Genomic DNA, 19,407 nt, shown 5'->3' with positions numbered 1-19,407 from the left:
GCTTGGATTTGGGGCGAGGAGGACCGCGGCCGGGCCCACTGATTGCAGGAGGATGTATCCACTTTAGGAGGCAGGCCGCCTCTCTCACTTTCTCCAGGCCACAGTGGAGGTTGAGGGGCTGAGAGGAAGAGCCCGTCGTGCCATGACTACACTGACTGTACCGGTTTGGATTCAGCTTAGCTGACCACCATTTTCTCCCCAGTGTGCTCAAAGAAAACATAGAGCATATTGTTGTTGTACATACTGTAGACCCTGTAAAGGGAGCCCATGTGGCTGTAATGTGTGGACACCTGCCTGCCTTGTCTGCCAGCCCAGTGGGTCACCTTGCTCCTCTGAACAGATGGCTGCCTTCGCTGGTTCCCCCACCACCATCATCACTACCACCCCATGGTAAACAGATATGTTGCTGTGATTTTCCTTTCATCATCCAAAAACAACACTAATATGTACTCACAAGCTCACAGCGAGATCTAAATGTAGAAAGAGAGAACGCATCCCTATTGCTCTCGGCTGTAAGGTCTTTCCTTGACCTCTGTGTCGGTCTGTCTGCATCTGTCCATCTAGGATCTGATATTTGGAAATGATGGACTGTCAGGTTGTTTAAAAAAAAAACATTTTTGCATCTACCACAGTTTTCCACCATCTCCTTTCTGTCCTAGCTCCCCGACTTCCCGGTATGTGCTCCGTAACCCTAACCACATTCTGTGTCCTACCCTCTACCCCCATGCCAGGCAGCAGGAGGACAGCCGGCCCCCTGCTAAGACTCCCAGCCAGCCGGCCCGGACAGCCAGTGTGGGGGCCTGGAGCTCCTGGATGTGCCAGGCAGGGCTACAGATGTGCTGCCAGCTTTGCCAGGGGTCACCTTGGAGTGGCCAGTGGCAGCCTGTCCCCCGGCTGCAGCTAGCTGCCAGCTTAATCCGCCACGGGAGGAGAGGGGCCAGCCAGCCAGTCCTCTGGATCCCTTACAGTCAACCTCCACTTTTACGGCCACCACTTCACCATCTCCCTCTCACTCTATCTACCACTGCGCTGAGATCAGAGTGAGAAGCAACTACAGAGCTGTTCTCCATGGCTCTGCTCACTATGAGTAGAGAGTAAACAAGGACAGTCCCCCCTGTGAGAACTTCCTGTCTTTTTGAGAGGAGAGGGGCGGGTGGGTTGAGAGTTGAGGGGGAGGACAGCGGCCTCTGGAGATGCCCCCACCAGCTGTTCGCTCTCCCCTGAGTTGAGGGGTCGGCGGCTCCCCGTCGGAGGCGTGTGGAACATGGGCGACAGGCTCGTGGGGTCAGCGGGTGCCCCTGGCTGGACAGCCATAAGTAATGGGGCCCTGCGCCTAAACAGGCACCGCTCTGAATCAACTTAATTAGATAGGAGGAAGGGGGGGGGGGTGAAAGGCTTGCCACGGGACAAAACGGAGTAGGAGTTTTACACACGCAGATAAAAAGGCTGATCATTCTACATTAGCGCTGATGGGGAATTAGCTGACCCTGCATGATTTGGGATGCTGAGAAACTCCTCCAAGCATCTTTTTACTCCCATCAGATGACCAGGCACAGTTCCGACTTCCGAGTAGAAGCTGAACCTGCAGGGTTTTAGCTAAGTGAAATAGGCAATAGACAGATGCTTCTACAACAAATGAGAAGTCATTCTGTGATCCCCTGCCAGTTAAACTGCAGATGTAGAAACACTTTGTTTTGAATACTTCAACAATAGGTCAGGGTGAGTAGAGCCCGACCGATATATCGGGTTCACCGATATTGTCGGAGGATAGGGACCTTTTAACACTATCGGTGTCGGCCGATACTTCCATCGATAAGCAATATTCCATAAATAGGATTTTTTAAAATATTCTCATGCTGATCTGAACGCTTGCGGCCATTCCCATGATGTGTCGTGCACAATGTAAGAAATCAACATTTGAAGCATATTTTTGGGACAATCGTTGCTTTGGATGTCAATTTATGAGATTTCAGTATGGAATAGTTCAACTACAATTCAACTTTTTCATTTCCTCCCCCCCACACACACGCACAAAAAAGATTAAAACGTTTAAAAAAAAAAAACATATCGACCGGGTTCTAGGGGGGAGCAAGGCCCATCCGCTACATATAAGGCAGAGAGGGTTGCATGAGAGTGGCACTTCCGTGACCTCTGGTAATTAGGCCAACTCTGATACCGTGTGACGCGTTGGGCAGGGTGCCACAGTAATCATTAGGGTGGGGCTCTTCTCTTCTCGTTTCAAATCAAATCCGGCGCTGTCCTCTGTGTGTCCCCCGCAGCCTTGCCACCCAGCCACCAAACAGTCAAAGCCCCAAATCACCACCCGCATTAGCTCACCTAATCTAGCCCCGCCACTTTTAATGAACTAAGTAGCAATCTTGATTTTATTTGCTGGAATGGCCAGCTCATTTGTGAAATTGTTAGTGGTAATCAGTGTGATTGGTTTTAAAGTCTTAATGGGTCAGCAATAGCACACAACCACACAGCGGATGCATTAGCAATCATTGAAAATAAGATGCTAATGGCTTGGTACTGGTGTGTGAAGAGAAAAATCTGAAATATAGAACTGAGGCTTTGATTAAATAAAAAAATAAAAAAATATCAACAATTATTGAGATGAAACCATTATGCCGTATCATGCTTAGACGAGAGATCTCTCCTTCACACACACACACACACACACACACACACACACACACACACACACACACACACACACACACACACACACACACACACACACACACACACACACACACACACACACACACACACACACACACACACACACACACACACACACACACACACACACACACACACACACACACACACACATTACCCTGAGCTTAACCAGCTGTGCACCCCACAGTTTATATTTCATGCCTTTCGGAATGAATTGGGTCTTGGGCCAAACAGAGAGGATTACCCTTTTCACATGTCAGTTAGTGAGACCTGAAGCTGGGCAATACTGGGGCTTCACAGAGCCCACAATCAGATGGAATTACTCATTTCACTATGCCAAAGTCACAGGGACCATTATACATAGGGGTGTAAGGCCAAAACAGTGAAATACGAGATCTACAATTTCAACCGCGGGGAGGTTTCTGCAGCCAATTCCTCATTTACAACTACTGACACAGGGAGATGTCCCATCTCTGATTGTAATGAAAAGGAGGAGATGGGAGTTAGTGGTAGACATCTCCGCGTTAATGCACCACCTGCATCACATTCACAGTCCTGCTAATGGCTCATGACTGTGATTCCACATTATGAAAAAGGGAAACATTGTGGACATTGCCAATATTCCCAACTGTATCGCGCCTTCAGTTCAAACTTGGGAAATGACATGTTAGAGGAAGATGGAGAGAGTGGCAAGAGAAGAGTTAATAAATACGGGCAACGATCCAGATCTGCCAATAAACCATCTCTCCCTCACGCAACACCAAACACCCCCCTACCTCCCTTCTACTGGAGAGACTGACACCTTTTTTTTGGCAGCAAAGTGGCGGGTGGCTAGAGACCAAGAGGAGAGGTATGGAGAGAAAATGATCACTTTCCGACACGTACACACACACACACACACACACACACACACACACACACACACACACACACACACACACACACACACACACACACACACACACACACACACACACACACACACACACACACACACACACACACACACACACACACACACACACACACACACCTCTTCCATACACACACACACCTCTTCCAAATACCAGATGGCATTTCTGTAATCCTTTTCCTTTTTTTCTGGGACCATCACAAAAGGAAAACTCCCAAAAGAACACACTTTTTCAAATCAATGCCAGTCATACACGAGTATATATACAGTAACAGAGACGATAAACGCTTATTGGCTTATAGGTTTTATTACGGCTAGAAGTTCAGTAAACTCTGCAAACAAACAAAGGAGCATTGCTGGTTAGAGGCAGGGAAACAGCCAGGGCTGGAAAACAGAGCATAACCAAACTGTGGGAGAGAGCATACGCAGGAGCCAGTGTCCATGATTGTTTGATATTGTGCCTTGGGTGGCACAGAGCCATGGCAGAGGGAAAAACAATCCCCACTTTGTTCAGCACCGCTCCCCTCAGGTTTACCGCTCTCCTCTTAGGGAGGGAGATGAGAAAGGGGAGGGGGGGGTACAGGAAAAGAGAGTGAGGGAGAAAGAGACGGAGAGAAAGAAAGACAGAGGCAGAGTCTGGATCTCTGGTGAGTGACACCACTCACATCCGCCATCCCACTCAACCAAAGTGAGCTCCGCAGCACTAAGCACAGTGTGGTAGAGAGCTACAGAGGCTGTGTTTCCACTCATACACCTGCCACTAAGCCAAACACTAATGCACTGGGGGATAATGAAGGAAGCCAGCCCATCGACAGTAAGAATGTGAAGATGAACAATTCGACACGTTACGAGTGTAGTGTAATTTAGTAATTTAACTTGTTCACCCCGTTGCAGGAGAATGCAGGAGATTTAAAACAAGTTGTTTATTTGAGGTTGAAAAGGGCTTGCGAACTTTGTAATTGCCACAGCAATTTCAGACTTGATTTTCCGTAACGAGAAATGGATCAACTCCAACCCTTTCCCGCTGTAGCAAACTGGCTCAAATTAAGATCCAACATGTGTAACATGTAACTAACCGACTAACATAAATCCTTCCCTTGGCTTTGGATTAAATCAACGATCTCCCAGAGCGGAAATTGCAGTGGGTCAGTCACTGATATATACTGAACAAAAATATAAACACAACATGCAAAGATTCTACTGAGTTAAAGTTCATATTAAGGAAATCAGTTAATTGAAATAAATTAATTAAACCCTAAATCGATGGATTTCACATGACTGGGAATACAGATATGCATATTTTGGTCACAGATACCTTAAAAAAAGAAGGGGCGTGGATCAGAAAACCAGTCAGTCTATTTCCCTCATTCAGCGCGACACATCTCTTTCGCATAGAGGTGATCAGGCTGTTTATTGTGACCTGTGGAATGTTTCCTGTGGAATGGCTGTGCGAAGTTGCTGGATATTGGCGGGAACTGGATCAAGCTGTCGTACACATCGATCCAGGGCATCCCGAACATGCTCAATGGGTGACATGTCTGGTGAGTGTGGGGCCCATGGAGGAACTGGGATATTTTCAGCTTTCAGGAATTGTGTTCAGATCCTTGCGACTTGAGGCTGTGCATTATCATGCAGAAACTGAGATGATGGCGGCGGATGAATGGCATGATAATAGGCCTCAAGATCTTGTCACGGTTTCTCTGTGCGTTCAAATTGCCATCAATAAAATGCAATTGGGTTCGTTGTGCGTAGGTTATGCCTACCAATACTACAACCCCACCGCCTCCATAGGGCACTCTGCTCACAACGTTGACATCAGCAAACCGCTCGCCCCCACGACGCCACACACGTGGTCTGCAGTAGTGAGGCTAGTTGGAGGTCCTGCCAAATTCCATAAATGGTATGAACATTTAATTATCTGGCAACAGCTCTGGTGGACATTCCTGCCGTCAGCATTCCAACTCCATGCCCACTCAAAACTTGAGACATATGTAGCATTGTGTTGTGTGACAAAACTGCACCTATTAGAGTGGCATTTTATTGCCCACAGCACAAGGTGCACCTGTGTAATAGTCATGCTTTTTAATCAGCTTCTTGATATGCCAAGATATCTTGCCAGATATGCCAGATATCCACCTGTTAGGTGGCTGGATTATCTTGGCAAAGGTGAAATGCTCACAAACAGGGACGAAAACTAATTTGTGCATAAAATTGTACAGAAATAAAAACATTTGTGCATATGGATCTTTTATTTCAGCTCATGAAACATAGGACCCACACTTTACATGCGGCGTTTCTATTCTGGTTCAGTGTAGTTGCGGCAGAAGAGGTTGGTTTCTGTAAGTCTCAGGCCCATCATGGGCACACAGAGAGTGGGAGCATCTTCTTCAACTCCCATTGTCCCCCCCCCCCCCCCCAGCAAGACAAGCCCTCAACAATCCAAGCCTTGGAAAACGGCACCAGACTGGCCCAAAGAACCAGCTGTCTTGGCCAGTAGCCATCGTTCTCTGGGGAGGGACATAGAGACGGGTATAGCGAGAGAGAGGGGTAGGGGAACGGGGTGGGCTGGAAGTGGAGGGTGGGATAAACATATAGAGGGAAGGAGGGGGTGGTGGGTGGCGTTCCTTGCAGAGCCATGCCAAGAATAGAAGAGGGGCCTTTTTCTCACACAGTGACCCATGACCCACACCCCCCCTCCCTCAACCAACCACCTCCACATCCCAGGCCCAGACATGAGGGATTTCACACGCATCTCTTCCACACAATTGATCCCTTCATTCTACAGCAGAGAGGAGTGTGGCTTAGACAGATAGAGCAAGAGAGAGGGAGACAGGTTGAAAAAGAAAAAGAGGGGGGGGGCGACAACATTTTGACACTGGTGAAGCTTTCGAAACACTTCAACTAATTTAAAATCAGATGTACCTTAAGCCTTCCATTTGAATGACAAAATATATGAATTAGTGATGCAGCACGTTACAGTACGGGCAGTCTAAGGTGGAGTCCTGTTTCCCTCCCGCCTACATTTGGAAGCTGATCGTAGCGAAGGTCACGAGGGGAGGGTTTAATTGATACATCTTAAGACTCTATAGGAGCTGGTACTGCTACACTGACCAATTAAAACACACGAGATCAATATCAACATTAAATAAAAATGTCTGAGGAAAAAAGCAATGTGAGCCTTTAACACTTCCATAATAAATACATATTCACCAAAATAGGACCACTTAAAACAGCGCGGAAGAAGATAAAGAAATCGGGTACTCAAACGGCGGTTTTGAAAATATATAAAAAGTATATAATAAAACAGTTACTTCTAAGAGCTTTGCATTTCCAAGAGGTATGAAATAAGGTTGCCCGATGTCACCATACTTATTTATTATAAGTCCTCATGTCATAACAACAAGATGCCCAGCACTTCAAGCGAAGCCTCCTCCACCGTCTCTCGCTCTCTCCCCACCCGCAAAATATTTGTCGTATCTCATGCCATACACTAGTCTGTCCAATGCATGTAAATAGCTTGCCCACTCCATAGCAAGCTGCTCTATCTGCACTGATTGGTTAAGTAATTTAATACTGCGCTAAATGTATTTAAAAAAAAACATTATTTCAGAGGTTTAAAATAGAGATCGACTGATTAATCGCCATGGCCGATTAATTAGGGCCGATTTCAAGTTTTCACAATCGGTAATCTGCATTTTTGGATGCCGATTACATTGCACTCCACGAGGAAACTGTGTGGCAGGCTGGCAACCCGTTACACGAGTGCAGCAAGGAGCCAAATTAAGTTGCTAGCTAGCATTAAACTTATCTTATAAAACAACTATCAATCTTAACATAATCACTAGTTAACTACACATGGTTGATGATATTACTAGTTTAACTAGCTTGTCCTGCGTTGCAATTAATCAATGTGGTGCCTGTTAATTTATCACTGAATCAGAAGCCTACTTCGCCAAATGGGTGATGATTTAACATGCGCATTTGCGAAAAAAGCACTGTCGTTGCACCAATGTACCTAACCATAAACATCCATGCCTTTCTTAAAATCAATACACAAGTATATATTTTTAAACCTGCATATTTAGTTAAAGGAAATTAATGTTAGCAGACAATATTAACTAGGGAAATTATGCCATTTCTTTTGCGTTCTGTGCAAGCAGAGTCAGGGTATATGCAGCAGTTTGGGCCGCCTGGCTCGTTGCAAACTGTGTGAAGACCATTTCTTCCTAACACAGACCGTATTTAATTTGCCATAATTTTACATAATTATGACATAACATTGAAGATTGTGCAATATAACAGCAATATTTAGACTTATGGATGCCACCCGTTAGACAACATATGGAACGGTTTCATATTTCACTGAAAGAAAAAACGTTTTGTTTTTGAAATTATAGTTTCAGAATTTGACCATATTAATGACCTAAGGCTCATATTTCTGTGTGTTTATTATATTATAATTAGGTCTATGATTTCATATTTGATAGAGCAATCTGACTGAGCAGTGGTAGGCAGCAGCAGGCTCGTAAGCATTCATTCAAACAGCTCTTTCCTGCGTTTGCCAGCAGCTCTTCGCAATGCTTGAAGCATAGCGCTGTTTATGACTTCAAGCCTATTAACTCCCGAGATTAGGCTGGCAATACTATAGTGCCTATAAGAACATCCAATTGTCAAATGTATATGAAATAGAAATGGTATAGAGAGAAATAGTCCTATAATTCCTGTAATAATTACAACTTAAAACTTCTTAACTGGGAACATTGAAGACTCATGTTAAAGGAACCACCAGCTTTCATATGTTCTCATGTTCTGAGCAATTAACTTAAACGTTAGCTTTTTTACATGGCACATATTGCACTTTTACTTTCTTCTCCAACACTGTGTTTTTGCATTATTTAAACCAAATTGAACATGTTACATTATATATTTGAGTATTATATTAAGTTCAAATAAAAGTGTTCATTCAGCATTGTTGTAATTGTCATTATTACAAATATATATATAAAAATTGGCATCAGCTTTTTTTGTCCTCCAATAATCGGTATCGGCATCGGCGTTGACAAATCGTAATCGTTCGACCTCTACTCTCTAGTTTAAAAAGGAACAATATCAACCGTTCAGAACTTTATCTTGCTGGTCAGAAAACTGGAACTGAAGGGGGAAAAATTACAGTTCTGTTCAGAACTTAACAATAGTAAAATCATTTTGTTTCCAAACTGGTTCTCCAGCAGGCTACAAAGAGAGGCACATTCAATGTCCAAAAGCGGTCTTATTGCCGTTATTCAGATTAAAACCAACCATTTCCGGGGGATTGACAATTGATCCCCGTTTAAAGTATCCCTCCTTTTTAAATGAAGCCATACAGAATTGGTTACAACCCCAATTTCAAATATCACAGCAAGTAACATGGCTAAACTCCAACGTACTGACACAGGAAAGAGACATTTTCTTGGAAAAGATACAAGGAAGGTATCATGTTGATGAATGACGTTGTAAATAAGGACAGCAAAATTGTCATGCAAGCAATTAACAAAGGTGTATGTAGATGTTTGGCTCAAAGCAAAAGTAAAACCAACTCACAACAGCTCTGCCACAAAAATGGAAGATGGCAATAACTCAAAAGAATAAGACAAATCAATGAATTCCTGTCTCCAGTGGAAAACCATGCATGGCATAAAATGACGAGTATACATCGTAAAATGGATCAGTTTGATAACTATGCCGTATAGAATTCAAGACAGTTGCTTACAGATTTTGTTTTTCAAATGTCCAAATACCATGGAATCGGATTTATGAATTGATGTACAAAACAATTGACGCATCACTCCGTTTTCAATAGAAACTAGTAAATACATCTCTTGCCACAAAAAGAATGCTCAATATACGGGGCACTGAACAGTCAGCCCTGTGCAGACTGCCACGAGGAAAGCGAATCAATAGATCCATCTCTTTTGGTACCGTCCATTGGTGGCTCGCTTTTGGAGTCGGGTCCAGGAGTGGTTGTTAAATCATAATGTCTGTGTTCAGGTGGACCTACAAACAGTCCTTTTACGATATCTGAAAAACCACCATCAACCAAAGAGAAAGGATTGTACTCTTAGGTCAAGTATTTATTTTTAGGGCAACCTCGTTTGAAATTGTACGGAGGGGTTCAAGACCCTTGTAAGACATAACCGTATTGCAAAAGGAAATCGTAAAATGGTAGTGTACGGGGAGAGATTGGTTCGTCTCTGGACAACTGAGGGTTGCAATTAAGATTGGAGGGATTAGGCCTGGCTCGCAGTCAGCGTTCCAATTCAGACCAAAGGTGTTTTCGATGGGGTCGAGGTCAGGGCTCTGTGAAGGCCAGTCAAGTTCTTCCACACCGATCTCGACAAACCACTTCTGTATGGCCTTCGCTCATGCTGAAACAGGAAAGGGCCTTCCCCAAACAGTTGCCACAAAGTTGGAAGCACAGAATCACTGGAACTAAGGGGCCTAGCCCGAATCATGAAAAACAGTCCCAGACCATTATTCCTCCTCCACCAAACTTTACAGTTAGCACTATGCTTTTGGGCAGGTAGCGTTCTCCTGGCATCTGCCAAACCCAGATTTGTCCGTCGGACTCCAGAGAACACCTTTCCACTGCTCCAGAGTCAGATGGCGGTGAGCTTTACACCACTCCAGCCGACACTTGGCATTGCGCATGGTGATCTTATTTGCAGCTGCGTGGCCATGGAAACCCATTTCATGAAGCTCCCGAATAATAGTTATTATGCTGACGTTGCTTCCAGAGGCAGTTTGGAACTCAGTAGTGAGTGTTGCAACTGAGGACAGATGATTTTTACACGCTACACACTTCAGCACTCCCATTTTGTGAGCTTGTGTGGCCTACCACTTTGCGGTTGATCCATTGTTGCTCCTATACTTTTCCACTTCACAATAACAGCACTTAGTTGACCGGGGCAGCTCTAGCAGGGCAGAAATTTGACGAGCTGACTTGTTGGAAAGGTGGCACCCTGTGACGGTGCCTCGTTGAAAGTCACTGAGCTCTTCAGTAAGACCATTCTACTGCCAATGTTTGTCTATGGAGATTGCATGACTGTGTGCTCGATTTTATGCACCTGTCAGCAACGGGTGTGGCTGAAATAGCCGAATCCACTATTTGGAAGGGGTGTCCACATACTTTTGTGTGTGTGTGTAGAGAGAGAGATAGATAGAGAGAGAGAAAAAAAGAGAGCATTTTTACATTTTCCACCAAGTCCTCCAACCAGGGAAGAAGGGGCATAATAAATGGATTCGAAATTATGTATGAAGTAATGTTATTTGATAGACTTCAAGTCTCTCTGCTAATTTCATAGCTGATCTATCCCCTAAAAAAAACATTTAAAAACTGTACTCATGTGCTCTGTGGATAAGACCGTGATAATCTATAAGAAATGATGATATAAACAATAAGATCAAATAAGGTATGAATGCTTTGTCAAATAGTCTGGGCTGAATCCCAAACGTCTCAAGCTCAGTTTGTGTCTATTTTAACATGCACGCTCGACCCAAAGCCGATTTTCTCCTTCCTGCTCTTCTCCTGGTCACAAGCCAACAACATCACCAGGTGCCAAATGAGAGCAGCCCTCCACTCAGCCTCATCAAGATCCTGTATCCAAGAACAGCGTCAGATTGTCACTATGGGTGAGAATTCTCAGATACCAAATTTGTAATATTACCAGAAATAAGCATATTCGAAATGTACTGTAACAAAAGGCCAAGTACATGAGGTGGCAACATGAGCAATAGATTCTAAATGTTACTTGCCTCCTATGGTCTTTCGCTTCAGATATACGTTGCAACACAAAGAAAGCCAAGACACCCTGAGGCATGGGTTTCTGCCTGAGACACTCAACATATGAACGGATATTACGGCCTTCTGCTAGTCATTCAGAATGTTCCAATACTATATTGCAAAAAGAAGCCGAAGAGCCTGAAATCCCATCCAGACTAGAAATTCAAGTAACTCAAAATAAACACTATTCCTCAACTTGCACAGACCACTGTAGCGGTAGATCAACAAAGATTAGCTAATTTACCAAGATTTGAAATTATAGCACCAAACACAACTATACAAATTACGATCATTTGCAAACAATATATAACAGCAACATTTTTACTTTCTAGTTCAGTGTGATAATAACCTATTCTAGAGGACAAACTACTAACATTTCTAATCTTATTGTGGCCATACATACAGTACCTGCCTGCTGGCGTCTAGCAGGGTCACACAATGACCAATTCCCATCATTACCCTGGGAGAGAAGTGACTCATATCAGGCCGTTGATACAGACCCAGCTGACAGCCTGACGCACACTGGGAGCTATCATACACTGTGCACCACCCGGTGAACACGCACACACACCTAGTCTGGAAGTCTATGTGAACCGGTAGACAATTTCCCAGGCTGTAGGGCCTATGGCTGCTCTGGCAGCGAGAGAGCGGGAGAGTGAAGGAGAGCAAGCATGCAGTGTTCCGGAAGTTCAAGCAGACAATTTTAATCCTCCAATTTCCTCCCCTCTAATCATCTCTCTCCAGTCCATAGAAGAGACCAAATTGGAAACATCTTGTGCACAATATGATGCTAACACGGTAACTGCACCACATGGGCAACGCACAGGTAGGACGAACACGGCCCAAACACTGACAGTTCCACGTCTTTTGTGACGGTAACATGGTGGAACGTCAGATAAATTGAGTTGCTAAAATGCGCCAAACTGCTCACTTGCCGTCTCCGATCGTGTGGAGTAATACGATATTGACGTTTAAGCATTTGAAATGAACATAAAGCCGACATTTAAAACCCCAAACCGCTCACTTCTGCAACAATGATTCTTTTTTTTTCAAATATGAGACGCTGTCATAAGCAATCTGGAAACATCTTCTTTCTTACAGTGATAACTTCATTTATCATACAGCCACATGGACTTCTGGTGATTTTACACTATCTAGACTTGTTTTGGGCACCCGTAGATTCAGCCATAAAGGGATACTTCGGGATTTTGCCATTGAGGCCCTTTATCTACACTGAACACAAATGTAAAACGCAACAAGCAACAATTTCAAAGATTTGACTGAGTTACAGTTCGTGAGGAAATCAGTCAATTGAAATCAATTCATTAGGGCTTAATCTATGGATGTCACATGACTGGGAATACAGACATGCATCTGTTGGTCAGACAACTTTTGAAAAAAGGTAAGGGAGTGGATCAGAAAACCAGTCAGTGTATCTGTTGTGACCACCATTCGCCTCCCGCAGCACGACACATCTCCTTTTCATGAGTTGATCAGTCTGTTGATTGGGGCCTGTGGAACGTTGTCGCACTCCTCTTCAACGGCTGTGCGAAGTTTCTAGATAATGGCGGGAAACACGGGCACACGCCGTTGTCGTACGCGTCCATCCGGAGCATCACAAACATGCTCAATGGTTGGTGACATGTCTGGTGAGTATGCAGGCCGTGGAAGAACTACTGTAGGATGTCTTCAGCTTCCATACACTCTGGCTGCCATCGACCCGGTGCAGTTTAACGCTGGTTAACGACATCCGTCAAACAGCACACAGAGACTTTAAAATGCTATCTACGAGTTCATCTGATAAAGGGCCTCAATTCTGAAGTATCCCTTTTAACCTGTGACTCTGGATGCAATGGTCCCACGGGTTATCAGAATAGATGTGAGGGCTGGCTAATGAACACGACTTCACACAGAACAAAGACAACTTGTGAGCACAATGCCGCTGCATCTTTACGGACACAAAAAGCCTGATTCATCAAGTTGGCAAATCAGAGTTTGATCCGCGGTGCCCCGGGAGAGCAATTCAATGAATCATTTGATTCCTGAATAAACCATTGCAATTAGATGACACAATAATGAACACCAATAATGAAGAACATCTAAACAAATACGTGACAGTTTCTTCTTTTGGATCTCAGATTCATTTTCTCCCTTTTTTTTTTAGCTTTGAGCTTCATTTAGAGGCAACACATAATAAAGGCGATGAGACACTAATTGCCAGTTATTTGAAAGTGTCAGATCAGGCGCAGGGCATGACCCCCCCCCCCACTCCAAATAAATATGATAGCTATAGTTGCAGGGTTAGGGAGGCAGTTGGGGGTGGTGGTAAATGACTATGGTCATTATTTAATTCCCGCACGCCATCCCCCCTCTCTACCACTGGCTCTCACACACTCATATGCCCACTACTTACAGTAGGAGTGAATACTGTACACTCACACTGTGCACATTTGCCTGGTGGGGGTGGGGTCTGCTCACTGACAAGTGGATTATAGGAGCGGCACTTGTCGTGCAGCTGAAATCCCATTAGTCCCTCCGGTGGTAAAATATGACATGAGTGCAGCGTTAACATACTGGCGGGTCAGCCCGCAGCCCCCATGGCTCAGGCACAAACAGGGTTAATTAGAGTGGCCGACTTCAAACAAAGCCTGGGTGCCTTTATCACATAGACCTGCTCCGCACAGCCACGGCACACAGAGAGCCCCGGCCCCCGCCACCCCTCAAAAGGCTAAATGACGAGTATAACACGTGAAATGTACAGGGCACATGGAAAATAGAAAAGGATCTATATCAGGAAAAAAGGTAATACTTCGTTGATACCTGCTACTGGACAATATTTCCAAATAATGGAGAATATAACCACATTTAAAAAGACAGGAACGGTTACTTTAAATAGACCATAGCGTGAAGTTTGAAGTAGAGACAAACCGAGCAAGTTCAGTAGAAAAGTAGGCACACAGGAGGCGAGGTGGAGGTGAGGTGTGCAGACTGAAAGGGCAACACTTATGACTAGTATCATTTGGATACTAGTCATAGTACTTTGGAGTATGTTGTACTTTGGAGTATTTTGTACTTTGGAGTATTTTACAAGAGCATAGCTCGACCAGGACTGACTTAGCCGGGGAGGCACGCACTTCTGATGTGCATTTGAACTGGTCATCATGAAAGCCCCTTTATGAACAAACCTTACAATGATGAAACTCATGAAGTGTAAATTAATGTACAAGATGGCCCACTAAAAGAGCCCATGTCATACCTCGTAATTCTGAAATGCATTTCAAGTAAGCAAGCTGTTTTGCCAGGGTAGTCAATGACAAAAAGGTAGAGGATGAAGTCTCCATCCCCTGTATCTAACGAGATAGCGGCAAATGTGTGGAAACCACAGCCGAGGTGAAATGCTCACTAAAATTAACATGAAATAATACACATTTAGGTATACAGCAGGAGCAATCATGGTCCTTCTGTAGCTCAGTTGGTAGAGCATGGCGCTTGTAACGCCAGGGTAGTGGGTTCGATCCCCGGGACCACCCATACGTAGAATGTATGCACACATGACTGTAAGTCGCTTTGGATAAAAGCGCCTGCTAAATGGCATATATTATCATCAGTTGATGTAGCAAAGTCCGATAGCTGACAAAGCTAGAAAACAAAGCTCAATGAATTACTAATTGGAAAATGTGGACTTATATTTACGATGAGGGTTTTGCCCTGTCAAATACAAGACGTCTATCTTGCAACGGTAATAATGTGGCAAATTATATCCATTTGAATTATTATAAAGAGAGCAGAGATGGGCAAAATGGTCAGACCTACTTCCATTAAATATGATGAATGCCAAATAACATTTGAGCTCAAATAAAACGGATGAATTCCACACAGTCTGTGCTAATCATCTGAAATAATTACTAGAGCTGTGGCTCTGAAACTAAACATATAATCCTCTTTCCGCTGTAACCGAATTTAACCTCCAGCGCCATTCAAAAATCTGATATAACATTTCAGGGGGATTAAATTAGTCGAAGCAACTGTTGACTAATTCAAGTGAATGGGAGCACATGGATGGTAATTAATAAAAACAGCCTCCACTCCGCCTCTTCTAAACTGGAAACCATCCCGCAGCATTCCCATAATAACCATGTCATTGTAAACCTTTGACTCTTTCTTTATTATTAATACAGCGAGGACACGATCCATTTGAAGAAACGTCATCTCGGTTTCCTTGGTCAACCACCTAATACATTTAACATTCCACATTTTTTAAAGCAGATTTTTAGTATTGGCACAAGATAGGACATTTTCCAAGTGAGTTACTGATTTAGAAACAAATATGGTGTTACTGATACATTTTTCCCTAATACAACAAACAGTGGTTGTAGAGACGTATAAATCACATTTTCTGAGTAAATCAATAATGAATTGCAACACTCATGCAACATTGCTTCACTACATTTACCAACATATTAATATATAACAGTCGCAGAAAATACATGGTGTTTTATAGAATTGAAATGTCCAAAACACTTAATGATGTATTTTACATTAGCTAAATAAATGCAAGGTAGGTAGCATCTTTGAAATTCAACACCAGATTATGTATTGACAAATGTCTATTGACTGATGACCAAATTAATTCATAGCTCTTCAGTACTTATACTGCTTTAAACACAATAATGATTCATTAATGTGCAATTACTGCTCACAAAATCACCTGTACAACCCAACATGCAACGCAGGAATACACATTTTCATATTTATATATATATATATATATATATATATATATATATATATATATATATATATATATATATATATATATATATATATATCCCTGCGTTGCATGGTGGATTTTACAGGTGATTTTACATACTCACACATACACATACATACAACTACCATATCTCATGAGGCGACTTTTTAACAAGTAAATCAACTTGTATTACATTTTTGTAAGAACATGTGCAATAGACCAACTGAAAGCTTAATTTTCTTTTAGAGGATAAAAGTTTTTTTTTAAGTAGCTAGAGATGACTTAAAATGAGCAAGTCCACGAACTGGGGAACATCCCGTCTTCAGCCCCATGCCCCCAGAGAGAGGGGGAGAAAGCGACAGTGAGGAATGCCCACACATCTCTACCCCTTTCCGTACGAAAACTAAACCACCACTACCACCTCTTTCCCCTCTGTGACATGTATCCATCTGTAGTGAAGGTCTAAAACCAATTACACTGGGAGTCCGAATGAAAGTGACAAGGAGAGAAAGGCTCCCGTTTCTCTCCTTCTGCCCCTCATCAGTTCCCTACACACAGGCATGGAGCGCCGCTTGCTGACTGCCGCTGTGGACGAGGTGGCATGGGCGAGGAGAGGGGGGCAGGGGAGGCAGAGAGAGGGGGACAGCGGAGTGGAATTCTAAAGTTCATGGTCTTCTTACAGAGGAATAATACAGCCATTGTCTCTTGGCAATACAACTACTTTATTTTATACAATCTGGCAAGGAACCTGCAGTGGAGAGAAGGACCAGTGCTCGCCACCACACTCCCCTTCCAAAAATAATTATTCTAATTATGCTGGCAATAATAAAGATAATAGGAATATAACGATGCCGGGGATAACGAGTCATCCCCTAATGAACACAGGGCACTGGGAGTTTCAAAGCCCTTTTATCCAGCCCGACTGGGCTCATTTGTATCTACTGGCCACAATAGACTACTGTGAATCCCCCCTACCCCTCCTCGTCTCTCAGCAAAGTCTACAAATTCCACTCGTCTTTTTTTCTCCTTCGCTCTCCCTCCTTTCCACTTTAACCTCTCCCCATCGCTGCTGGAGCGACAGGGCTGTCAAAGGTTGTCTGGCCTCGCTGACCACAACAAGCAAGTTAATCTGCCCCGGCGCTGGGTCCGACTCGTCCCAGGGCATGTTTTTTTTCATGTTTTCTTCTTCTGTGCGCTTTAATTGCTGCCGCTGCGTGTCAGAGCTCAGGAGCGGAGAGCGATGCTCCGCACACTCGGTAAACTAGAATGAACTAGAGGTCTGACAGAAACCGTGCAACACTTTTTGCTCCTTTTTTTCAACGCCTTCACTCAACCTTCCTTAACTAGATGACACGAGCCGAAGCTGGCAAAAATATTGGTTTTACTTATGGCAAGGGCTGACTCATCCGTGCACTGCAGAAAAGTTGAATTACAGTCAGCAGATGAATAGTTTTTTTGTGAACAAAGTATTTACTCCGCAAATGGATATTTATTTTCCTGAAGAAAAACGAATGTTAAACACTGAACAAGAACAAATAAGCACAGCGCCGGCAGAACAATATTTCAGAACTGGCATACAGAACTGAGACGAGAAGAGACTTGGAAGAGAAAAAAAAGGGGACATGAGTGACAAGGCTGCTACAGAGAGGACTGACATTGACAACAGACACAAAAACAAACCATCCACTATTTTAAAATCCACTTAATGTGAAGTTGAAGAATGGAGTAAAAAAAAACATGTTTTTGTCTTTTTTGAAGGATCTAAAGAAGAGGGACGTTTTAAAAAAAAGAACAAATGGGAAAGAACGCGGAAGAAAAAAACAGCTTCGGTTGCTGCCAACTTACCATCCACCAAGTCCTGGCTGAGATGTCGTAGCAGAGCTGCCATTTGATGGAGCCTTCCGTGGTTTTGCCTGCCATTACGCTGTCAGCAAGCTTCATCTGATGCTGGTGCACTCACCGGAGATAAGATAACTAATTGAGAAAACATTTGCACTGGCATGTTGGGCAACATGTAGCCCGCTCCATACCATATGGAATCATGGGTAAAAAAAAAAAAAAAATCCTTGACAATGAACCAATCTCAAGCAGACCCCGTGGCAAGGTGAGCGGCAGTCATCTGCTCACAGAGCGCGCAGTCTTTAAAAAAAAAACACACACACACCAGAATGATGAGCTTTTTTTCCACATCACCGAGTTCTTGGGGTCATTTGTTTCTCCCTCTGTAATTAGGGCTTGTTCTTCATTATCACCACCCCACCACTAGCCCTGTTGACTTGGGTCTGCAGCACAAGTTCTGATTGTTTTCCTGACTTTCTGAGCTTTTTTTTTTTTTTTTGAGGAGTGGAGAGATTTAATAGGACAGAGTCAGGTAGAGAGAGAGAGAGTGAGGGTAGTGGGCTGAAGCGCTAAGGGCTATTAGCCTGAAATTTCTGCCGGACAGATGGAACTGCTTAAAGACTATCATGCGATGTTTTGTCCCCCCCCCCTCTCTTTTCCCTCTCCTGGCAAATGTCTATCTTTTGGCATAAATACCCCCAGACAATAGGATCCAATAAAGCCCATAAAAATGGACATGGTGGTGCTACATTTTACAGGCTGCCTTACTTTACACTGCTAATATTAATTGATCTAGACAGAGTCCGGACATTATGTGGAGGAATTCAAGGCTGCGTGTAGCAATGCTGTCCAGAAGACACTTCACACCTTTAAAAAATGGATACGTAAGTAACCAAACCACTTTACATTGAGTGTAAAGTGTAGAACATAACACATGTTGAGTACTATTACAGACGATATTCTATATACACCTTTAGAAATGTTTAAATGTTCATCTTGATTTGAGTACATAACCACGTTCTCCACTGCATGTAGTACAATCAACACTATCTAAAATTCGATGACATGAAAAATATATATTTCATCCCACTTTTGTATCCCGTAACAAATATGATGTACAGTAATACTCTGCTTTCTCTTTTCGGAGTCGTTGCGTGCATTGAGCAGGGCTGGAGGGCCATGAGAGGTGGTGCCCGGCCGGTGTTCTCTGAAGCTCGGGTTCCTCCTCAGGGGGAATACCTGAACCGGGGGAGGGAGAAGGAGACAGAGCGTCCATCAAACAGTTCTCCCATTGTAGCATAGCAGCTATGGAATTCGATTCCGCCAGAGATATGGAGAGCGCTTTGGGGAGGGGAACAGAAGTACACAGGTACACTGAAGACCAAAGAGCGCACTGAGTGG

General features: G+C 43.7%; 1 protein-coding gene across 5 annotated transcripts in view; it reads right to left on the bottom strand.

Annotated features, from left to right (window-relative positions):
• The window catches only part of nfia (nuclear factor I/A), a 190,762-nt gene extending 172,584 nt beyond the window's left edge, over nucleotides 1-18,178 (bottom strand). Inside the window, exon 1 of one of the 5 annotated variants that reach the window (XM_046301554.1) lies at nucleotides 18,013-18,178. In XM_046301554.1, coding sequence (XP_046157510.1) covers nucleotides 18,013-18,108 — 96 coding nt within the window. In that variant the 5' untranslated portion in view covers nucleotides 18,109-18,178. The remainder of the gene's footprint in view (nucleotides 1-18,012) is intronic. The other 4 variants (XM_046301553.1, XM_046301555.1, XM_046301557.1 and 1 more) reach the window with 4 other exon arrangements.
• Between the last annotated feature and the right edge of the window lie 1,229 nt (nucleotides 18,179-19,407).

Source organism: Oncorhynchus gorbuscha, linkage group LG15 (assembly GCF_021184085.1).
Source record: "Oncorhynchus gorbuscha isolate QuinsamMale2020 ecotype Even-year linkage group LG15, OgorEven_v1.0, whole genome shotgun sequence".
NCBI lineage: Eukaryota > Metazoa > Chordata > Actinopteri > Salmoniformes > Salmonidae > Oncorhynchus > Oncorhynchus gorbuscha.
Note: the sequence above shows the minus strand (reverse complement) of the source record. Positions and strands in the feature narration are given on the sequence as shown.